Source organism: Caenorhabditis elegans, chromosome IV, assembly GCF_000002985.6.
Source record: "Caenorhabditis elegans chromosome IV".
Taxonomy (NCBI): domain Eukaryota; kingdom Metazoa; phylum Nematoda; class Chromadorea; order Rhabditida; family Rhabditidae; genus Caenorhabditis; species Caenorhabditis elegans.
In genome coordinates, this window is record NC_003282.8 from 11,605,206 (window position 1) to 11,627,975 (window position 22,770).

General features: G+C 36.4%; 5 protein-coding genes, 1 non-coding gene and 2 pseudogenes across 9 annotated transcripts; 2 read left to right on the plus strand and 6 right to left on the minus strand.

The window, feature by feature from the left end:
• The first annotated feature begins 48 nt into the window (after positions 1 to 48).
• Positions 49 to 2,360, plus strand: Y24F12A.1 (Deoxyribonuclease TATDN2). 2 transcript variants are annotated; one of them, NM_069787.5, is made up of 7 exons: positions 49 to 182; positions 230 to 413; positions 455 to 589; positions 635 to 927; positions 1,105 to 1,354; positions 1,715 to 1,820; positions 1,869 to 2,323. In NM_069787.5, exons 1-7 carry the CDS (start codon positions 103 to 105, stop codon positions 2,132 to 2,134), a joined length of 1,314 nt encoding a protein of 437 aa, NP_502188.1. In that variant the 5' UTR covers positions 49 to 102; the 3' UTR covers positions 2,135 to 2,323. The 2 variants fall into 2 exon arrangements, with proteins under 2 accessions (NP_502188.1, NP_001294075.1); NM_001307146.4 differs by having other exon boundaries at positions 95 to 182; positions 461 to 589; positions 1,869 to 2,360.
• Positions 2,361 to 3,694: 1,334 nt separating this feature from the next.
• Y24F12A.3 lies at positions 3,695 to 5,705 on the plus strand (annotated as a pseudogene). Its single transcript has 4 exons — positions 3,695 to 3,896; positions 4,592 to 5,026; positions 5,073 to 5,189; positions 5,236 to 5,705. Coding segments are annotated over exons 1-4 (1,224 nt in total).
• Positions 5,706 to 10,915: 5,210 nt separating this feature from the next.
• On the minus strand, positions 10,916 to 12,779 carry Y24F12A.4 (annotated as a pseudogene). Its single transcript has 3 exons — positions 12,574 to 12,779; positions 12,091 to 12,197; positions 10,916 to 11,882 (listed from the first exon to the last, which is right to left on the minus strand). Coding segments are annotated over exons 1-3 (1,280 nt in total).
• Positions 12,780 to 14,157: 1,378 nt separating this feature from the next.
• On the minus strand, positions 14,158 to 15,804 carry dsl-5 (Delta-like protein). The gene is made up of 4 exons (NM_069790.3): positions 15,683 to 15,804; positions 15,269 to 15,636; positions 14,711 to 14,838; positions 14,158 to 14,658 (listed from the first exon to the last, which is right to left on the minus strand). The coding sequence occupies exons 1-4, from the start codon at positions 15,731 to 15,733 to the stop codon at positions 14,297 to 14,299; spliced, it is 909 nt and encodes a 302-aa protein (NP_502191.1). The 5' UTR covers positions 15,734 to 15,804; the 3' UTR covers positions 14,158 to 14,296.
• A 419-nt stretch (positions 15,805 to 16,223) lies between these two features.
• lys-4 (LYSozyme) lies at positions 16,224 to 17,969 on the minus strand. The gene is made up of 2 exons (NM_069791.9): positions 17,692 to 17,969; positions 16,224 to 16,733 (listed from the first exon to the last, which is right to left on the minus strand). The coding sequence occupies exons 1-2, from the start codon at positions 17,891 to 17,893 to the stop codon at positions 16,291 to 16,293; spliced, it is 645 nt and encodes a 214-aa protein (NP_502192.1). The 5' UTR covers positions 17,894 to 17,969; the 3' UTR covers positions 16,224 to 16,290.
• 21ur-8714 lies at positions 17,080 to 17,100 on the minus strand. The gene has a single exon (NR_056674.1).
• A 1,077-nt stretch (positions 17,970 to 19,046) lies between the features above and the next one.
• Positions 19,047 to 20,377, minus strand: lys-5 (Lysozyme-like protein 5). The gene is made up of 2 exons (NM_069792.6): positions 20,165 to 20,377; positions 19,047 to 19,533 (listed from the first exon to the last, which is right to left on the minus strand). The coding sequence occupies exons 1-2, from the start codon at positions 20,367 to 20,369 to the stop codon at positions 19,091 to 19,093; spliced, it is 648 nt and encodes a 215-aa protein (NP_502193.1). The 5' UTR covers positions 20,370 to 20,377; the 3' UTR covers positions 19,047 to 19,090.
• A 1,327-nt stretch (positions 20,378 to 21,704) lies between these two features.
• lys-6 (LYSozyme) lies at positions 21,705 to 22,742 on the minus strand. The gene is made up of 2 exons (NM_069793.7): positions 22,529 to 22,742; positions 21,705 to 22,199 (listed from the first exon to the last, which is right to left on the minus strand). Exons 1-2 carry the CDS (start codon positions 22,728 to 22,730, stop codon positions 21,757 to 21,759), a joined length of 645 nt encoding a protein of 214 aa, NP_502194.1. The 5' UTR covers positions 22,731 to 22,742; the 3' UTR covers positions 21,705 to 21,756.
• Between the last annotated feature and the right edge of the window lie 28 nt (positions 22,743 to 22,770).

A 22,770-nucleotide genomic window follows, 5' to 3' on the forward strand; every position in this document is an offset into this window, starting at 1 on the left:
TCTGAATATTAAGAAAAACTACTTGTTAACAATTTCTTCTGAGAAGATATTTCAGTTTTGAGAGATTATTTGGCCGAATTTTGAATTGTTTTTGTTCTAGAAATGAGCTCTCGCAAGAAGGCTTCAAGCGAAGTTTATGTTCCACCCGGGAGACGCAGCGAAGGTGGAAGCTCGAACGGAGGGTTTGTAAAATTAATCACAATCTTACATTAACACTTCTAATCTTCAGAACGCCGTTAAAAAAGGAAGCTCCTGAGACAGATGATGTAGTGCCACCGAATTGTTGTGATGATGAAGAAGAGAGAGAAACGAAATATCAGAATTTAGAACAGCAATTTGGAGCAATTGCAATTGGAAGTTCGAGTTCGTCAAACTGGAGGAGCCAAATGAATCCGACAGGTCTTAGCAAAGAGGTATTTTTAAAATATTACTAAAGCTAACAAAAATTGTATAGTTCCAGGAGATGAACATTGCCCGACGAAGCGCAGGAAAAACTGATTTGCTACAAAAGAGCACACGAAGGCTCGGGGGATCCAAAAATCAAAATAATGAACAGGATGTAACTTCAAGCGGTGACATCATTGATTATGTAATATAGATTCAAATGTACGCTTTGCAACCCCAATTTTTGCAGTTTCTCCAGCTGAATGTTCCATATATCGATTCACATTGTCATACAGATTACATGTACACATCTTTGGCTCGCCGCAAGACGAATAGCAACGAAGGTCTTCTCGATTGGATCGAGAAATACCCAAGAGCATTTCCAAAATGTTTCTTTGGACTCATTGCCAACTTCATTAAACCAGATTTATTTGTTGATGTTAAAGGAAATTCTAGTTACGATGTTGAATGGATTGTAAAAGAGCTCGCATCGCCATTATATTTAGGAACTACATGGGGTTGTCATCCTCACTTCGCGCAACAGTAAGTGAATAATTATAATTTATAGAAAAAAGTTTTAAGTTGAAAATACGAAGAAATGAAGAAAAATGATTATTTGGGTCGGTTGTTCTCTAATCTGGCTACTGATAACAGACAGGTTCATTTTGATATAGAAAGAAAAATTGAAGAAAATCAAGATAAATGAAAGAAAATTTTCAGTTGGGGAAGAATGGGTGTTTTCTGGACCACAATGGAATATATTCTATCAGATGCAGAAGAATGGAAAGTGTTAGCTGTCGGAGAATGTGGAATCGACTTACATCGCTGTGAATCAGAATTAGAAGTACAAAAAGATGTATTTGAGAAGCATGTTGCACTAGCTTTCAAGTTCAAACTCCCACTTGTAATTCATTGTCGGAATGGAAGCAAAGGCCGGGCTGAGGAAGAATGTTTGCAGATTTTGAAAAAGGTGGATAGATCTACGGGTTGATTTTGATTCATGACAATTCAACCTTTTAAATTAGAAATTAAAAATCGAGGAAAACGTTCATATAATCTGAAAATTATATACATTTTTGTTGAAAAGTTCGAAAATACCTAAAATACCTGAAAGTTGACGTCTGCCAATAAAATTTAATTTTTTTCTGCAAACAGCAACTTTCAGGCATTATGTGAGTTTTTTAAAAATCTTTTCAACAAAAACACATATTATTTTTAAATCGAACTAACATTTTTCTGCATTTTCATGTTCAATTTTGATTTGAAATGTTGTATTGTCATATTAAAACGAGTAGTTTTGTTCACAAAAGTTTCAAACTAAATTTTTCAGAAAATGGACGTAAATCATAAATTTCTGAAAATTCATCGACACTGCTTCACGGAGAATTGGGAAGTTGCACAAATGTGGCTGAAACAATGCCCTGATGTGCATTTTGGTAATAAATAATACAATTTTCTATTGAATAAAATACACATTTTTTTAGGATTCACGCCAGCTGTATTCACAATGGGAGCTCCGCAAATTCAAGCCATCCGAAACATTCCACTCGACAGGATTCTTCTCGAAACAGATGGACCCTACTTTAAACCAAAATGCTACGATGGAGTTGCTCCTCCAAAAGTTTGTCTACCGGGAATGGCGATTGCTACAGCTTCGAAAATAGCGGAAATCAAAAATCTTCCAATAGAAGAAGTTCTCAGAGCCACATTCAACAATACGAGACGCGTATATCAGTTACCTGTTTATTAATTGATCTCATTTATATCTCTTCCTGTTTCGTTTTATTTCAACTGCACTGTATCTCCACTTGTATCTTGTTCTAGATCGCGTTTCTCTCTCATTCCAGAATAATTTATAATCAAGTATTATGTTTTGTTACTTTCTTATTTCTTTTATTCTTTGATTTATTCCTAATAATTAAAAATTTATTCAATATTCGCCTGTTCCAAATCAAGAAAATCAGCCGACAACATTTTCATTTTTAACTTCCTTCTTTGTATGACCGTCGCCTGCCGCCAAGCCAAGGATTTCGACAACACGATCAATTTTATAATTTCCAACTTTAGTCTCGGAATCCGTTTTTCTGAAAACTCGTAAAAGTAAATCCATAAATTTCATAATTTTTGAGAAGTATCAAAATTTTCTAAATTAACGTCGAAAAGTTGTGTATTTCTCAAAAGGAACTCATCGCGTTTTCCTGGTAACCTCTCTTGTCTTTTCAATAATACGTCTTCCCACATGCAGATTTGCAGGCAACAGTGGTCAACTACTCAAAGGAAAGCGACACCAATCTATATAGTCTCCCCAGAGAGAGAGAGGAGAGAGAGAGAGAGAGAGAGAGATCTTCCCAGAAGCCTGGTTGTGTATGTGATTCTATATCGATCGCTATGTGCACACCGAAAACGCCGCGTTTGCAGCCCCCTAGACCGACTCCAATGTTTTCGGTCATTCATTTTTTTGCTTATCCCCCCTTCTTGTGAGTGCGATCCACTCAAATATAAAGGGTTCCTGGCGAGGGCCATCTGATTAGGGTGCTTGCACTAGGCCAATTTGGGGACTCGTGTTCTGTGGATCAGTTAAGGAAAACAACCCTAGGTCTTTTAGCTGGTTTTGCTACAGCTTTCTTTTTTGTCCTGAGTTGATTAGTTTGAAGAAGATTTCCGATCAAAATTTTAACTTTTTAGCTAATTAATTTTTTTTTCAAAAAAAGAAGAGTTGTAACTCTTCTAATCTTTCAAAGTTTTTTAAAGTGCTCTTCTTGTGATTTTTCAAATTTCCATTCTCTTCTCCCCTTATCCTTCTCCCTTATCCCTTCCCTTTTACCCTCTCCCCTTCCCTTTGCAAAATCGATGAATGGATGGATCGACGATGGATGGATCGACGATGGATGGATCGACGATGGATTTTGACAACTGTAATTGGAACAGTAATCTCGATCGAAGGATTTCTCTCTCCTTCTTTTTTCCCATTCCCAATTTCCAATTCTCACATAGATAGAGCACTCTTAGTCTTATAGTCTGAAACTTCTAAGGACAGAAGTTTCTTAGAAATAGTTCTTGTAGTATTCAAAGTTTTCTTTTCCAAACAGAAGTTAGTTAATTTATCTAAACTTCTAAATTCTGTTATTTATATTAAACTTCTACACACAGAAGTTAACTTCTACAAACAGAAGTTCAAATATTACACCTTTTAGACAACTGTCTAAAACGGAAGATCGGAATTGAGGCTTAAGCTTTTCTTATACCGAACTCAGAGGTAGTGAATAAAGGCTAATTGACCAATAGGGAATGCTAGTACTTCTGATCCTAGATGAACAATGTAGAACCGATGTTGTGTCTTATCGGGTGGTTTTTGCTATATGGTTCACTATTGAGTGATATTGTGCAGTCCTAACGGTATAGGACATCACTTGAAGAAGCAACTCCTATTCAAAACTATCGCCACCAACTGCATCAACAACAAGCAACAACAGCACGACGAAGACGGAAAGGAAGAGGACGACGACGAGGAGGTACGTAAGATTTTATTTCTAAATTTTCAAAATTTTTGATTCAAAAATTCGAACTTTAGTTTACAAAAATCAAAGATTCCAAAAAGTGGAATCATTATTTTTTGCCGAAACCGAATTTTTCTTTTTCAATCCTGAAATAAAATTTCTGAAAATTCAGGATTTTTTTCGAAATAAAAGCTCTCACGAGTTCCAAATAGTTTCGGGGAGAATCATTCGGTCGGGGCATTCCGGATTGGCCCCGCCCACAGTTCTGTACCTTGCAAAACGGTTTCAAAAATGAAACATGGATTTTCAAGGCACAGTTCTGTGGGCGGGGCCAATCCGGAATATCCCGACCGAATGACCCCCCCCCCTCCTCCTCCGGCATTCTTTCTTCCCAGGAGTCTTCTTCCCAGGAGGCCAAAGAGGTCTTCTGATGGAGAGGGGGAGAGCTGACCGCGTGCTCTTCTACTTCCCAGGAGCAAACTTTTCGAATAGGCGACGCCGTGTAATGAATTTCCTTCTCAAAACGAATAATTCCGAAATTTATAGAATAATATTTTTGCGAAACTCAAAAATCAACATAAAAATCAAAACTCAGTCAAAATTCGAGCAATAAAGATTCAACAAAAAAACTTGAATCAGCATTTCAAAAAGTCCAGATTATTTCAAAGAATTATTTATTTCCTGCTTTACAAAAATGTGGTTTTTTACAGATTTCATAATGGAACGAACGACGACGGAAGGAAGAAACCGGTGGCGATGGTCTGGAGTTGAATTGGATCGAGATCACACTCACAAGATCTCGAACCACAATGGATCGAGATGGAACGATGGACTCGAATGGAACAATCGGGATCAGCGGACAGGATGGATCGAGATGGCGGATGGACGACGACGACGACGACGACGTCGAGGACGACGTCGACGACGAAGGATGGATCGGGATGGATCGGGATGGATCGGGATTGATCGGGATGGCTCGGGATGGATCGAGGTGGATCGGGATGGATCGGGATGGATCGAGGTGGATCGGGATGGATCGGGAGGGATTGGGATGAATCGGGAGAAGGCGACGACGACGACGACAACGACGACGACGACAACGAAGGATCGGGATGAATGGAGGCAATCCGAAAGTTCGGAAAACGGTAAGAAAAGATTCGAACGATGCTTCAGCTAAGCTGATTTTTACAGATCGCCGACGAGAGCGACGATGAACGATCGGGATGGATGGATCGGGAGGATCGGAATGTATGAAAGGATCGGGACGAAACAACGATGGGAATGGGAAATCCGAAAGATCGGAAAACGGTAAGAAAAGATTCGAACGATGCTTGAGCTAAGCTGATTTTTACAGATCGCCGACGAGAGCGACGATGAACGATCGGGATGGATGGATCGGGAGGATCGGAATGTATGAAAGGATCGGGACGAAACAACGATGGGAATGGGAAATTGGCATTACGGCAGATTCTATAAATTGGCATTACGGCAGATTCTATAAATTTGCATTACGGCAGATTCTAAAAATTGGCATTACGGCAGATTCTATAAAATTGGCATTACGGCAGATTCTATAAATTGGCATTACGGCAGATTCTAAAAATTGGCATTACGGCAGATTCTAAAAATTGGCATTACGGCAGATTCTATAAATTGGCATTACGGCAGATTCTATAAATTTGCATTACGGCAGATTCTAAAAATTGGCATTACGGCAGATTCTAAAAATTGGCATTACGGCAGATTCTATAAATTTGCATTACGGCAGATTCTAAAAATTGGCATTACGGCAGATTCTATAAATTTGCATTACGGCAGATTCTAAAAATTGGCATTACGGCAGATTCTATAAATTGGCATTACGGCAGATTCTAAAAATTGGCATTACGGCAGATTCTAAAAATTGGCATTACGGCAGATTCTAAAAATTGGCATTACGGCAGATTCTATAAATTGGCATTACGGCAGATTCTAAAAATTTGCATTACGGCAGATTCTAAAAATTTGCATTACGGCAGATTCTAAAAATTGGCATTACGGCAGATTCTATAAATTGGCATTACGGCAGATTCTATAAATTTGCATTACGGCAGATTCTAAAAATTGGCATTACGGCAGATTCTATAAATTGGCATTACGGCAGATTCTAAAAATTGGCATTACGGCAGATTCTATAAATTGGCATTACGGCAGATTCTATAAATTTGCATTACGGCAGATTCTAAAAATTGGCATTACGGCAGATTCTATAAATTGGCATTACGGCAGATTCTATAAATTGGCATTACGGCAGATTCTAAAAATTTGCATTACGGCAGATTCTAAAAATTTGCATTACGGCAGATTCTAAAAATTGGCATTACGGCAGATTCTATAAATTGGCATTACGGCAGATTCTATAAATTTGCATTACGGCAGATTCTAAAAATTGGCATTACGGCAGATTCTAAAAATTGGCATTACGGCAGATTCTATAAATTGGCATTACGGCAGATTCTATAAATTGGCATTACGGCAGATTCTATAAATTGGCATTACGGCAGATTCTATAAATTGGCATTACGGCAGATTCTATAAATTGTCATTACGGCAGATTCTAAAAATTGGCATTACGGCAGATTCTAAAAATTGGCATTACGGCAGATTCTAAAAATTGGCATTACGGCAGATTCTAAAAATTTGCATTACGGCAGATTCTATAAATTTGCATTACGGCAGATTCTAAAAATTGGCATTACGGCAGATTCTAAAAATTGGCATTACGGCAGATTCTAAAAATTGGCATTACGGCAGATTCTATAAATTTGCATTACGGCAGATTCTATAAATTGGCATTACGGCAGATTCTATAAATTGGCATTACGGCAGATTCTATAAATTGGCATTACGGCAGATTCTAAAAATTGGCATTACGGCAGATTCTAAAAATTGGCATTACGGCAGATTCTATAAATTGGCATTACGGCAGATTCTATAAATTGGCATTACGGCAGATTCTATAAATTGGCATTACGGCAGATTCTATAAATTGTCATTACGGCAGATTCTAAAAATTGGCATTACGGCAGATTCTATAAATTGTCATTACGGCAGATTCTATAAATTTGCATTACGGCAGATTCTAAAAATTGGCATTACGGCAGATTCTATAAATTGGCATTACGGCAGATTCTATAAATTGTCATTACGGCAGATTCTATAAATTGGCATTACGGCAGATTCTATAAATTGGCATTACGGCAGATTCTATAAATTGGCATTACGGCAGATTCTATAAATTGTCATTACGGCAGATTCTATAAATTGTCATTACGGCAGATTCTAAAAATTGGCATTACGGCAGATTCTAAAAATTTGCATTACGGCAGATTCTAAAAATTTGCATTACGGCAGATTCTAAAAATTGGCATTACGGCAGATTCTATAAATTGGCATTACGGCAGATTCTATAAATTTGCATTACGGCAGATTCTAAAAATTGGCATTACGGCAGATTCTATAAATTGGCATTACGGCAGATTCTATAAATTGGCATTACGGCAGATTCTATAAATTGTCATTACGGCAGATTCTAAAAATTGGCATTACGGCAGATTCTAAAAATTTGCATTACGGCAGATTCTAAAAATTTGCATTACGGCAGATTCTAAAAATTGGCATTACGGCAGATTCTATAAATTGGCATTACGGCAGATTCTAAAAATTGGCATTACGGCAGATTCTATAAATTTGCATTACGGCAGATTCTAAAAATTGGCATTACGGCAGATTCTATAAATTGTCATTACGGCAGATTCTATAAATTGTCATTACGGCAGATTCTATAAATTTGCATTACGGCAGATTCTAAAAATTGGCATTACGGCAGATTCTATAAATTGTCATTACGGCAGATTCTATAAATTGTCATTACGGCAGATTCTATAAATTGGCATTACGGCAGATTCTATAAATTGTCATTACGGCAGATTCTAAAAATTGGCATTACGGCAGATTCTATAAATTGGCATTACGGCAGATTCTATAAATTGGCATTACGGCAGATTCTATAAATTTGCATTACGGCAGATTCTAAAAATTGGCATTACGGCAGATTCTATAAATTGGCATTACGGCAGATTCTATAAATTGGCATTACGGCAGATTCTATAAATTGTCATTACGGCAGATTCTAAAAATTGGCATTACGGCAGATTCTAAAAATTTGCATTACGGCAGATTCTAAAAATTGGCATTACGGCAGATTCTATAAATTGGCATTACGGCAGATTCTAAAAATTGGCATTACGGCAGATTCTAAAAATTGGCATTACGGCAGATTCTATAAATTGGCATTACGGCAGATTCTATAAATTTGCATTACGGCAGATTCTAAAAATTGGCATTACGGCAGATTCTAAAAATTGGCATTACGGCAGATTCTATAAATTTGCATTACGGCAGATTCTAAAAATTGGCATTACGGCAGATTCTATAAATTTGCATTACGGCAGATTCTAAAAATTGGCATTACGGCAGATTCTATAAATTGGCATTACGGCAGATTCTAAAAATTGGCATTACGGCAGATTCTAAAAATTGGCATTACGGCAGATTCTAAAAATTGGCATTACGGCAGATTCTATAAATTGGCATTACGGCAGATTCTAAAAATTTGCATTACGGCAGATTCTAAAAATTTGCATTACGGCAGATTCTAAAAATTGGCATTACGGCAGATTCTATAAATTGGCATTACGGCAGATTCTATAAATTTGCATTACGGCAGATTCTAAAAATTGGCATTACGGCAGATTCTATAAATTGGCATTACGGCAGATTCTATAAATTGGCATTACGGCAGATTCTATAAATTGTCATTACGGCAGATTCTAAAAATTGGCATTACGGCAGATTCTAAAAATTTGCATTACGGCAGATTCTAAAAATTTGCATTACGGCAGATTCTAAAAATTGGCATTACGGCAGATTCTATAAATTGGCATTACGGCAGATTCTATAAATTTGCATTACGGCAGATTCTAAAAATTGGCATTACGGCAGATTCTATAAATTGGCATTACGGCAGATTCTATAAATTGGCATTACGGCAGATTCTATAAATTGGCATTACGGCAGATTCTATAAATTGGCATTACGGCAGATTCTATAAATTGGCATTACGGCAGATTCTATAAATTGGCATTACGGCAGATTCTATAAATTGGCATTACGGCAGATTCTATAAATTGGCATTACGGCAGATTCTATAAATTGGCATTACGGCAGATTCTATAAATTGGCATTACGGCAGATTCTATAAATTGGCATTACGGCAGATTCTATAAATTGGCATTACGGCAGATTCTATAAATTGGCATTACGGCAGATTCTATAAATTGGCATTACGGCAGATTCTATAAATTGGCATTACGGCAGATTCTATAAATTGGCATTACGGCAGATTCTAAAAATTTGCATTACGGCAGATTCTAAAAATTTGCATTACGGCAGATTCTAAAAATTGGCATTACGGCAGATTCTATAAATTGGCATTACGGCAGATTCTATAAATTTGCATTACGGCAGATTCTAAAAATTGGCATTACGGCAGATTCTATAAATTGGCATTACGGCAGATTCTATAAATTGGCATTACGGCAGATTCTATAAATTGTCATTACGGCAGATTCTAAAAATTGGCATTACGGCAGATTCTAAAAATTTGCATTACGGCAGATTCTAAAAATTTGCATTACGGCAGATTCTAAAAATTGGCATTACGGCAGATTCTATAAATTGGCATTACGGCAGATTCTATAAATTTGCATTACGGCAGATTCTAAAAATTGGCATTACGGCAGATTCTATAAATTGGCATTACGGCAGATTCTAAAAATTTGCATTACGGCAGATTCTAAAAATTTGCATTACGGCAGATTCTAAAAATTGGCATTACGGCAGATTCTATAAATTGGCATTACGGCAGATTCTATAAATTTGCATTACGGCAGATTCTATAAATTGGCATTACGGCAGATTCTATAAATTGGCATTACGGCAGATTCTATAAATTGGCATTACGGCAGATTCTATAAATTGGCATTACGGCAGATTCTATAAATTGGCATTACGGCAGATTCTATAAATTGGCATTACGGCAGATTCTATAAATTGGCATTACGGCAGATTCTATAAATTGGCATTACGGCAGATTCTATAAATTGGCATTACGGCAGATTCTAAAAATTGGCATTACGGCAGATTCTAAAAATTGGCATTACGGCAGATTCTAAAAATTGGCATTACGGCAGATTCTATAAATTGGCATTACGGCAGATTCTATAAATTGGCATTACGGCAGATTCTATAAATTGGCATTACGGCAGATTCTATAAATTGGCATTACGGCAGATTCTATAAATTGGCATTACGGCAGATTCTATAAATTTGCATTACGGCAGATTCTCTACGCTATACGCTATACGCTATACGCTATACGCTATACGCTATACGCTATAAAAGCTAAAATCGAACCGGTGAGAAAAAATTAAAAAATTAAAACCGGCGAGAAAAAATTAAACCGGAGAAAAAATCGAACCGGCGAGAAAAAATTAAAACCGGCGGAAAAATCAAACCGGCGGAAAAATCAAACCGGAGACAAAATCAAACTGGCTGAAAAATCGAACCGGCGAGAAAAAATTAAAACCGGCGGAAAAATCAAACCGGCGGAAAAATCAAACCGGCGGAAAAATCAAACCGGAGACAAAATCAAACTGGCGGAAAAATCGAACCGGCGAGAAAAAATTAAAACCGGCGGAAAAATCAAACCGGCGGAAAAATCAAACCGGAGACAAAATCAAACTGGCGGAAAAATCGAACCGGCGAGAAAAAATCAAACTGGCGGAAAAATCGAACCGCCGAGAAAAAAATTAATTTTTAAGAATAAGAAAACCCTGTTGTTAAGAGCAATCTCTTTTTTTCACATGGTAAGTTCGAATTGAAAGATTGAAACAAAAGTGAATTTTAATGATGTTTATTGAAATACGGTGAAATTAAGAATTAGAAGATAGAATTAAAGTGTAGAATCCCGCCTTTACATTCCGTTCCATCCGTTCCTTGCGATCTCGTTGATTAGCATCTGTAAAAAATCAGTTTAGCTCAAGCATCGTTCGAATCTTTTCTTACCGTTTTCCGATCTTTCGGATTTCCCATTCCCATCGTTGTTTCGTCCCGATCCTTTCATACATTCCGATCCTCCCGATCCATCCATCCCGATCGTTCATCGTCGCTCTCGTCGGCGATCTGTAAAAATCAGCTTAGCTCAAGCATCGTTCGAATCTTTTCTTACCGTTTTCCGATCTTTCGGATTTCCCATTCCCATCGTTGTTTCGTCCCGATCCTTTCATACATTCCGATCCTCCCGATTCATCCATCCCGATCGTTCATCGTCGCTCTCGTCGGCGATCTGTAAAAATCAGCTTAGCTGAAGCATCGTTCGAATCTTTTCTTACCGTTTTCCGAACTTTCGGATTGCCTCCATTCATCCCGATCCTTCGTTGTCGTCGTCGTCGTTGTCGTCGTCGTCGTCGCCTTCTCCCGATTCATCCCAATCCCTCCCGATCCATCCCGATCCACCTCGATCCATCCCGATCCATCCCGATCCATCCCGATCCATCCCGATCCATCCCGATCCACCTCGATTAACCTCGATCCATCCCGATCCATCCCGATCCATCTCGATCCATCCCGAGCCATCCAGATCAATCCCGATCCATCCCGATCCATCCCGATCCATCCTTCGTCGTCGACGTCGTCCTCGTCGACGTCGTCGTCGTCGTCGTCGTCCATCCGCCATCTCGATCCATCCTGTCCGCTGATCCCGATTGTTCCATTCGAGTCCATCGTTCCATCTCGATCCATTGTGGTTCGAGATCTTGTGAGTGTGATCTCGATCCAATTCAACTCCAGACCATCGCCACCGGTTTCTTCCTTCCGTCGTCGTTCGTTCCATTATGAAATCTGTAAAAAACCACATTTTTGTAAAGCAGGAAATAAATAATTCTTTGAAATAATCTGGACTTTTTGAAATGCTGATTCAAGTTTTTTTGTTGAATCTTTATTGCTCGAATTTTGACTGAGTTTTGATTTTTATGTTGATTTTTGAGTTTCGCAAAAATATTATTCTATAAATTTCGGAATTATTCGTTTTGAGAAGGAAATTCATTACACGGCGTCGCCTATTCGAAAAGTTTGCTCCTGGGAAGTAGAAGAGCACGCGGTCAGCTCTCCCCCTCTCCATCAGAAGACCTCTTTGGCCTCCTGGGAAGAAGACTCCTGGGAAGAAAGAATGCCGGAGGAGGAGGGGGGGGGGTCATTCGGTCGGGATATTCCGGATTGGCCCCGCCCACAGAACTGTGCCTTGAAAATCCATGTTTCATTTTTGAAACCGTTTTGCAAGGTACAGAACTGTGGGCGGGGCCAATCCGGAATGCCCCGACCGAATGATTCTCCCCGAAACTATTTGGAACTCGTGAGAGCTTTTATTTCGAAAAAAATCCTGAATTTTCAGAAATTTTATTTCAGGATTGAAAAAGAAAAATTCGGTTTCGGCAAAAAATAATGATTCCACTTTTTGGAATCTTTGATTTTTGTAAACTAAAGTTCGAATTTTTGAATCAAAAATTTTGAAAATTTAGAAATAAAATCTTACGTACCTCCTCGTCGTCGTCCTCTTCCTTTCCGTCTTCGTCGTGCTGTTGTTGCTTGTTGTTGATGCAGTTGGTGGCGATAGTTTTGAATAGGAGTTGCTTCTTCAAGTGATGTCCTATACCGTTAGGACTGCACAATATCACTCAATAGTGAACCATATAGCAAAAACCACCCGATAAGACACAACATCGGTTCTACATTGTTCATCTAGGATCAGAAGTACTAGCATTCCCTATTGGTCAATTAGCCTTTATTCACTACCTCTGAGTTCGGTATAAGAAAAGCTTAAGCCTCAATTCCGATCTTCCGTTTTAGACAGTTGTCTAAAAGGTGTAATATTTGAACTTCTGTTTGTAGAAGTTAACTTCTGTGTGTAGAAGTTTAATATAAATAACAGAATTTAGAAGTTTAGATAAATTAACTAACTTCTGTTTGGAAAAGAAAACTTTGAATACTACAAGAACTATTTCTAAGAAACTTCTGTCCTTAGAAGTTTCAGACTATAAGACTAAGAGTGCTCTATCTATGTGAGAATTGGAAATTGGGAATGGGAAAAAAGAAGGAGAGAGAAATCCTTCGATCGAGATTACTGTTCCAATTACAGTTGTCAAAATCCATCGTCGATCCATCCATCGTCGATCCATCCATCGTCGATCCATCCATTCATCGATTTTGCAAAGGGAAGGGGAGAGGGTAAAAGGGAAGGGATAAGGGAGAAGGATAAGGGGAGAAGAGAATGGAAATTTGAAAAATCACAAGAAGAGCACTTTAAAAAACTTTGAAAGATTAGAAGAGTTACAACTCTTCTTTTTTTGAAAAAAAAATTAATTAGCTAAAAAGTTAAAATTTTGATCGGAAATCTTCTTCAAACTAATCAACTCAGGACAAAAAAGAAAGCTGTAGCAAAACCAGCTAAAAGACCTAGGGTTGTTTTCCTTAACTGATCCACAGAACACGAGTCCCCAAATTGGCCTAGTGCAAGCACCCTAATCAGATGGCCCTCGCCAGGAACCCTTTATATTTGAGTGGATCGCACTCACAAGAAGGGGGGATAAGCAAAAAAATGAATGACCGAAAACATTGGAGTCGGTCTAGGGGGCTGCAAACGCGGCGTTTTCGGTGTGCACATAGCGATCGATATAGAATCACATACACAACCAGGCTTCTGGGAAGATCTCTCTCTCTCTCTCTCTCCTCTCTCTCTCTGGGGAGACTATATAGATTGGTGTCGCTTTCCTTTGAGTAGTTGACCACTGTTGCCTGCAAATCTGCATGTGGGAAGACGTATTATTGAAAAGACAAGAGAGGTTACCAGGAAAACGCGATGAGTTCCTTTTGAGAAATACACAACTTTTCGACGTTAATTTAGAAAATTTTGATACTTCTCAAAAATTATGAAATTTATGGTTTTACTTTTACGAGTTTTCAGAATAAAAAAAAACACTAAAAATGTAGCAGAACGTTCCCATAACTATCGGAAACCATCTAAAAAATATTAGGAAATACTAAGAGAAAAACAACAACTTTTAAAATGTTCCAGCAGCTTTCCATTTTTTTAATGTTCAGGGCAAACTTCAATTGTTAGAGCTTGAAAATTTATTAAAATGGTACAATATTTTGATAAATAAATGGTTCAGTTGTTTTATACATGAAATTGTCACAATGAATCACAATAAAGCTGTGAATGTTTTTATTTACTTCAAATGATTTTATAGAACTTAAATTTAAATGATATCAACATTATCAAGATTAACAGAACCAGTTATTGGGAATGTTTCCGTATTATTTGGACGATTTGCAAACGGAGTATCAGAAACATTTCCCAATAGGTTATTAATTGTTTCCCAAGCTTCCGATTTGCTAATCTCTGCCAACTCATTCTCAACTAAATTCGAGAATATCAACTGCCAAAATGTCATTCGAAAATTCCAAAAGTCTCCTTTATAATGTGAGGAAAGAGACGCTGATATATGCTTCTTTTCACATTTTTCACCGCGATAGGCTTTCGAACATTCACAAATTGGTTTTGGATTTGAATCAATGCAAACTCCACCATTCTCACAGTTACACAACTTTGGAACAATGACTGCAATTTATAAAACTCACGTAGAGATTAGTTTTAAAAATATGCAACTCACGTTTTTCACACTTTGACCCAGTTAATCCATTCAAACAACTTGGTTTTCCTTGAAAATTGCAGTGTTTTCCCGAGTTGGTTGCTTTGTTCTCATCACAAAAAGTTTCACATTTCTCACCAAACCAATTTCTAAAACAATGATACAGATTCAAAAAAAAATTTAAAAATGGTATATTTTCTCTTTTAGACTTTCAGACTTTCAGCCGTAATAATCATGAACTGAAATGTTGTAGGACCTAAAATGACATTTTGACAAACTTTTCTTCAAAAGCTAGATTTTACAATGAAATTTATGATAGAACCGTAGTCAAGTATGTCAAGTATAAACAAAGAATTTGAGCAACATTCCAATTTTTCCGTTAGCTCTATAACCAGAATTCACTGTCATCAATAGAAATTGCACGGAATACAAAATTCCAAATAAAAAATTTCCAGACGAAATCCTAGATTTCTAGAACATGCTCACAAGATATATTTACTTTTTTTTCTACAGTACCGTGTGATTTCTAAGTTGTCTTGTGACAAACATTTAATCCAATTTCAAGACAAACGAGCTTACTTATTACAACCAATAACGATTCGAATTCCATTTAAAGGTCTGGCTACAGCAGCCGGTGATAACAGCCCAACACGTGGGTGAACAGTTGAGACAATTGTTGTGTCAGTTAGACCCAAATACTTTGGAGTTGAATTTTTAAAATATGAATTAAACTTGCCATCTTCCTCTGATTTTCCACATTTTATGGTTATATTGTAGATATTATCAAAGTTCACAGGAATCCTTGTAACGTTAAATGGTACATTAGATTTAAGTTTTAAATGCACTATTTTTGATTTCTCTGTTCGAAAATTTGATGAGATGTTCACAATTGCGGTTTGTATATGAGGACTTTGAATATGTAATTCTAGATATCCAGAACAAATTATCTGTAAAAATAAAATCTTAAAATTACAGTGGTTCAAAAAATCTCACCGATTCAATAATAAAAGTTATAAATAAGAAAGAAATCGCAAGAAGTTGCATGTTGAAATGTTGATAATGAGATGGAGAAACAAAAAAACAAGACTAAATATTTGTACTCGTCAACTTTAATTTTGATTCGATTGAGGTCAATTGTGTAATTCAAGGTTACCCCAAGTGACGTCATCACTACGCATTTTGACTTGACAACGTGTCTAGAAGATCAACAACATAATAGTTTTGAAAGAAAAGAGAACAAAAATTTAAGTTTTACCGTATCTGCTTTTTGAAATGTAAAGCCATTTTGATGTTACTATTTTGGCCGAAACTCACTTGAAACTCACAGGTCTAGATTTAAAAAAATAGAAAACAATTCTGAATGAGAATATAATTAAAGTCTCCGAACAATAATGATAAATTTTTTAAATAAGTAACAAAAAATTATTGAAAATAAAACATAATTTTCGAATGTTCTAAAACTGACCCATTTGTTGTCAGTTTTACAGTTTTAAATTGTTTCAAAAAATCAAGAAATCAATTGCGCGTCTGAAACTAGCGAAAATGTATGGGTTTACATATAAAAATTTGTTTATTCATGTTTATACATTTTGGTCAGCTATTTATGGAACATAGTTCATATCAACAGAGACTCCACATGGGCCAGTAGTGGTTCCTTCCCATTGATGAATTGTTGGTCTGCTCCATCCTCCGAAAGGTGCGAACTTTGAGAAATCCTTAATTCCATCATAGGTTGCCCACCAGAGCATCAAACTAGATTGTCCATGATAATCCAATCCAACAATATCTTGCCAATTGTAATAGTTACTGTAGATTCCAACTTGTTGCTTGTAAGCTTGAGCTTCTCTGACCATTGCCTCGATGAATGCACGGTTACTGGCGTGATTAGCTGGCCAAGCGAGACGTTCAATGTCAAGCCAGAGAGTAGAGACATGAGTTCCTGCACTCTTCAAAGCATCAAGAGTTTCCTTAACTTGATTGGCAGCAGATGGGCAGTTAGATCTCAAGCATGGGAAGATGTATCCATCGACATCGGTGAGGCCAGCTGCAAAATTTGTAATTAGCTTGGTACTGAATGAAACTTGTAGAAAACTTCAGATGTTTTAATAAATTGGAATATTATCAGTTTGAATGTTCGAACCCGTACAATGCTTATAATTGACTTGGAATACTATAAAGCTCATCCTTATGATCTGATTATTCCAACTTAAAGTGATCATAAGGGCCCCCTTACGGTCTCAATATTCAGCTCAAAAGGATCATATGATTAGTTATGGTTGAAAAAATTTTCACCTAAAACTTTTCTTTTGGAAGTTTTTCCAAAATGTTTAATTTTTTAGAAAAGCATAATTGTGGTAGTCCCTACAAGTTTGAACATTCATATTACATTTTCAGTCGAACCATCACCTAAATTGGAATTTTCTGCTATTCTGGACAATAATACTTAGAAAGAAACTGTAATTTTTTTTTTCATTTTTTAGTTTCAAGAGGTAATATATTGTTTCACTCACTAGATGCATTGTATGTATACTTGTAAAACATATTAAAGAGCAAGATTAGTTTAAATTTTGAATTCTATATTCAACCTATTGACAAATATATTTGAATATTATTATTTTTCCATACTCTGTTTACAATCATGTGACAATGCATGCCCTGGTAAACTAGACAGTCAGAGGGGACAATGAATGGTTGTAAAACGTAACGAAAAGATATTTCATTGACCACTACATCTTGACTTTTGGGAATATGTGTATTTGAATTATTTGATGGCAGTTTTTAAACAAACAAAAAGAAATAAGAAAAAGAGATAAGATTTTGTTAGTTTAAGTATTTTCTTACAAATTTAATACTCATAACTTATACTAGGAAGTATGCACAGACCTATAAGTTAGAAGTGTGAGGCGAAGAATCGCGAGGGAAAGGAGAACCAAATTGCCAAGAATGGAAATTATTTTGAAAATGGTAAAAACCATTCCTTGATACCCATCTGAAATGCTCACCTGCTCTAGCATTCTTGACGTTTTGAATTCCAGTATGATCAAGAGTTCCAACAGAAGTAAAGACTCTTGGAATTACGAAAGAATATCCAGCCTTATGAATACATTGAAATGTAGCAGTAGACACTGGTTGAATGAAATCAATTCCATTTCTAGCTGCACTTGCAGCACCGATCAAAAGCAAAGCCGAGACGAAGAACTTCATGATTCTCTGAACTCCCCTGATTAAGCCTTCACACACTTCTTTTATACTTCCCAAATACCGGAGATTCTAATTTTATGACTTTGACGCAAGCGGAAAGATAAAATCAAAAACTTCATAAACCCTCTTCTCTTATCTTTTTTGTTTTATTCAGAGGCTGATGTAAAATATGAAACAAAATATGGAGAGCAACTACACTTTCGTCTCATTTTCGAAAATATTTCTCGGGGTTTCTCGACCGTTATCTCTCGTCGTTTTTCAATATTTGCAACAATGAGATCAAAAGAACTAAAATTGAAACCTTCGACCCTCCCGAGTACTGTATTATTTCTACAAGCTAATGGTCCCGGCAGCAGGCTTGTGCGTGGTTTGTTGGCGTTGCCTAAATTAACACTAAAGAAATTATCAATTTTTCAATCCAAACATTGTGAAATTCATTGTTTATCTGTAAATTTTTTGAAGTTTATACAGTTTATTGAAAATAACTTAATTAATCTGTTTGGAAGCGTGAAAAGCTGAGAAAACATAAGGTGCTTAAAGTTAGATGCTTGAAAACGTGATTATGTTCTTGATTTGTTCCCTGCTTCAGATCACAGGTCGGCTGTGACCTAGAAAGCTTTTGAGCTCATGACTTATTCTCTTTGACGGTACATCTTCCTAAAAAATACCGGGAATTGTATTAAAAGTCATTAGCCGATTTTCAGATGATTTCAAATATACCGAGTTTTCTGAAAACCCAACTCCCCAATGTGTTTTATTTTTCGATTAGCAATTTGAACTTCGCACATTAGACTACATTATCAACCTTTTTGCTTCGTCTATCATTATTTGATTGCACGTGATTTCTGCTACCGACGATGGCATCAAAATGTGATCAATTGACGAAATACTCCACAAAAATTGATAATAACGTACATGCCTCATTTGCGTACTGTATCATTCCTTAAGGAATTCCTCAATAATTATTGCAGAAATTATTATAAAAGTTGGAATAGACTTTCTAGTAGTTTCAAAATAAAAATTAGTCATCGAAAACTGAATTTCCTTATTAAATTTCAAGTAATTTTCGATGCTTTTCAGATTACTTTGAATTGCTCGGAGCAATTCTCAAACGTTATTAAAGGAATGAATAAATCATAATAATGAACGAATGTTGTTTACTGAAATATACACTTTATTATTAAAGCGCTAAAAAATTATTTATGGAATGTAGTTCATATCAACAGAGACTCCACACGGACCAGTAGTGGTGTCAGACCACTGATGAATTGTTGGCTTCGACCATCCTCCGAATGGAGCGTACTTTGAGAAATCCTTGACTCCATCGTATGCAGGCCACCAAAGCATCAAACTAGATTGTCCATGATAATCCAATCCAACAATATCTTGCCAATTGTAATAGTTACTGTAGATTCCAACTTGTTGTCCATAAGCCTTTGCTTCACTGACCATTGCTTCAATGAATGCACGGTTGCTAGCATGATCAGCTGGCCAATTGAGACGTTCAATATCAAGCCATAGAGTGGAGATCTTAGTTCCAGCAGCCTTAACTGCATCAAGAGACGCCTTAACTTGGTTAGCAGCAGATGCGCAAGTCGATTTTAGGCAAGGGAAGATGTATCCATCGACATCAGTGAGGCCAGCTGCAACAGTGTTTTAAAAATCAAACAACTTCTAGCTACACTGGGAGTCTACAGTAACCATTAAGCCTCTTTGAAAATTTAAACAGTATACCCGGAAGTTATCTTCATACTTTTGATTTCACTAATTTTGAAACTTTCGAATTCTCACGTTACCATTTGAAGCCTCATTTGAACTCACTGACCGTAATCTAATAGGAGTTTCGACTCTTGGCGTTAACAATAGTTTTGCATAATAGTTTTGCATTTTTGACAGATAATGTTTCTATTATAATTAAAATGAAGTTACCTTTCTATAGACATAATTTAAATATTTTTAGCTCGAAAATTTTAATATGTAATATTTCCTCTATTAGTCTTGCATCCCATTGTTCAACTTTGACAATTAATATCTCAGTTGTCGTTTGTCCTATTCAAATGGTGGTTCTCGCCACGAAGCTACTGTAAAAAATTTCCACAAAAAGCTGCCACATCCTAAATTCCAAGAAAGCGAAGATTCAGAATATAATATTTTGCGCATTTTCCTACAGTAACCTTAATAGTTAAGGTAAGTCTCTAATGTATTCATAAATAAATATAGGGCATTCAATGAATATGATTCACAGCATACATATTAATTCATTAAAAAACCTACCAGCTCTGGCATTCTTGACATTTTGCACTCCAACAGTATCTACACTTCCCGATGAATGATAAATTCTGGGAATTATGAATGAAAATCCAGCATTCTTAATACAAGTAAAAGTAGAAGTGGATACTGGTGAATTGATATCAATTCCATTTCTAGCTGCACTTACAACACTGCAGAAAAGAAGGATTGTAATGAAAAAATGCTTCATGTTTCTCCAGACATTTCAGACTCCATACACTTCTTTTATACTTCCCAGATACCGGAGACTTTTATGACTTTGACGCAAGCGGAAAGATAAAATCAGGAATTTCAAGAGAGCTCAATATTTTGTTTCTTTTTTTTTTCATTTCAATTCGTTAATAAATATTGTTAAAATGATAAAATAACAAATATTGAGAATAGATCTACGACTGAATTCTTAATCAAGATGTTCAATCCAACATGAATTTGATCTAAATTATCTTTAGACTAAATTATCATATGTTTCCTTCTCTCTCTATCATTATTTGGTTTTGTTTGATTGCACGTGGTTTTGCAACTGATGTTGGCTTCCAAACCATTTTCTAGTTTCCACTTACTGTACTTATATTCTTTGTCTTCTAATTGGGTCTAGCACAAATTCAGACAGGTCCACTATAGCCAAGGAGTACATGGAAATTGGAAAACGTTGAACATTTTCGCGGAATCGGGCTCTCGCCCTGAGAACGCTTTCGTGAATCGGGATTTAAAATTATAAAAAACCCAAAAATATATAGCCAAAGTTTCCAGAGTAGAAAATCTGTACGCAGGACTGTAGGTAGGTTGAACCAGTATTCACCTCATGTACCCTTTTTCGGTTGACTCTATAAATCATCTTTATTTATTCCGAGTGTGACGTTGTATACTCGGCAGTTTGGTATTTGTCTTATGCATCCTCAAAACACTGAATGGTTGTAAAAATAATAGAGAGCAATCTGCGTTGCCTCCCTTTCGGGATTCTCTTTGTCTCTATCGGCTGTTTACAACATGTGACAATGTGGACGTACTCGGTGGTTGTAAAACCTGACAGAGAGATTTCTTTGTACATACTACATTCTGACTTTCGGAGGGTCGTCCAATATTCTATTTGTTTTTTTTTTTTGAGATTTGAGATTTTGAGCCAACACAAAATTGACGAATACTTTTTCTAAACCTTTGTAAGTTTCATAATTCTCTTTTTCAAAGCATTCCGCCCCCAACTTTAAAACTAGGCGTTTTCAATATTCCTCTTCGTTATTTCTTATAATTTATTTCCTTTTTTTCATTATAAAGACCAACTTCAATTAGAAATTATATGAAATTAAATCCAAAACAACATAAACCTAATGTTATAACTATCTTTTTGAATCTGTTCACAGTTATCAGTACTTAATAGGGAAATTTTCTTCCTCAATGATACTAGAGATACAAATAATGGTAAAACTTATAAACAACTAGAAAAAACGCAGAATTCATAACTGTGAACAGCCATCAGCTACCACATGTTGTGACTTTTTCTGAATAAAATAAAAATAAAGGAATGTGAAAAATATTTCAATACTTTATTTGAAATACACGAATACATTTCGAGTGACTATTTACGGAACATAGTTCATATCAACAGAGACCCCACATGGTCCAGCAGTAGTTCCTTCCCATTGATGAATTGTCGGTGATGACCATCCTCCAAAAGCAGCAAACTTCGAGAAATCCTTGACTCCATCGTATGCAGCCCACCAAAGCATCAAACTAGATTGTCCATGATAATCCAATCCAACAATATCTTGCCAATTGTAATAGTTACTGTAGATTCCAACTTGTTGTCCATAAGCCTTTGCTTCACTGACCATTGCTTCAATGAATGCACGGTTGCTAGCATGATCAGCTGGCCAATTGAGACGTTCAATATCAAGCCATAGAGTGGAGATCTTAGTTCCAGCAGCCTTAACTGCATCAAGAGACGCCTTAACTTGGTTAGCAGCAGATGCGCAAGTCGATTTTAGGCAAGGGAAGATGTATCCATCGACATCAGTGAGGCCAGCTGCAACAGTGTTTTAAAAATCAAACAACTTCTAGCTACACTGGGAGTCTACAGTAACCATTAAGCCTCTTTGAAAATTTAAACAGTATACCCGGAAGTTATCTTCATACTTTTGATTTCACTAATTTTAAAACTTTCGAATTCTCACGTTACCATTTGAAGCCTCATTTGAACTCGCTGACCGTAATCTAATAGGCTCTTGGCTTGGCGTTAACAATAGTTTTGCATAATAGTTTTGCATTTTTGACAGATAATGTTTCTATTATGATTAAAATGTGTTACCCAACTATCAAATGGTACTGTAATTCAAATGTCTCTTCAAAAATCACCTGCTCTTGCGTTGGCCACATTCTGAATTCCAGTATGATCAACTGTTCCAACAGAAGTAAAAACTCTTGGAATTACGAAAGAATATCCTGCATTTTTAACACAAGTGAATGTAGCAACAGATACTGGCTGAATGAAATCAATTCCATTTCTGACGGCACTGACTGCACTGATTAAGATAAGAGTTGAGACGAGGAGCTTCATATTTTGAATCTAGAGTTTTTGTTTCACAATTTGATTGTTT

Excerpts from the sequence above, each read along its gene's own strand:
- Y24F12A.1 (NM_069787.5), top strand. The coding sequence starts at position 103 with ATGAGCTCTCGCAAGAAGGCTTCAAGCGAAGTTTATGTTCCACCCGGG. Across the intron at positions 590-634 it reads GCGGTGACATCATTGATTAT|TTTCTCCAGCTGAATGTTCC; the intron begins GTAATATAGATT and ends CAATTTTTGCAG. Across the intron at positions 1,355-1,714 it reads GTTTGCAGATTTTGAAAAAG|AAAATGGACGTAAATCATAA; the intron begins GTGGATAGATCT and ends TAAATTTTTCAG.
- lys-6 (NM_069793.7), bottom strand. The coding sequence starts at position 22,730 with ATGAAGCTCCTCGTCTCAACTCTTATCTTAATCAGTGCAGTCAGTGCC. Across the intron at positions 22,200-22,528 it reads TGTGGCCAACGCAAGAGCAG|CTGGCCTCACTGATGTCGAT; the intron begins GTGATTTTTGAA and ends ACACTGTTGCAG.
- lys-5 (NM_069792.6), bottom strand. The coding sequence starts at position 20,369 with ATGAAGCATTTTTTCATTACAATCCTTCTTTTCTGCAGTGTTGTAAGT. Across the intron at positions 19,534-20,164 it reads TGTCAAGAATGCCAGAGCTG|CTGGCCTCACTGATGTCGAT; the intron begins GTAGGTTTTTTA and ends ACACTGTTGCAG.
- dsl-5 (NM_069790.3), bottom strand. The coding sequence starts at position 15,733 with ATGCAACTTCTTGCGATTTCTTTCTTATTTATAACTTTTATTATTGAA. Across the intron at positions 14,839-15,268 it reads ATCGTTATTGGTTGTAATAA|AAATTGGTTTGGTGAGAAAT; the intron begins GTAAGCTCGTTT and ends TCATTGTTTTAG. Across the intron at positions 14,659-14,710 it reads TGGGTCAAAGTGTGAAAAAC|TCATTGTTCCAAAGTTGTGT; the intron begins GTGAGTTGCATA and ends TATAAATTGCAG.
- lys-4 (NM_069791.9), bottom strand. The coding sequence starts at position 17,893 with ATGAAGTTCTTCGTCTCGGCTTTGCTTTTGATCGGTGCTGCAAGTGCA. Across the intron at positions 16,734-17,691 it reads CGTCAAGAATGCTAGAGCAG|CTGGCCTCACCGATGTCGAT; the intron begins GTGAGCATTTCA and ends CAAATTTTGCAG.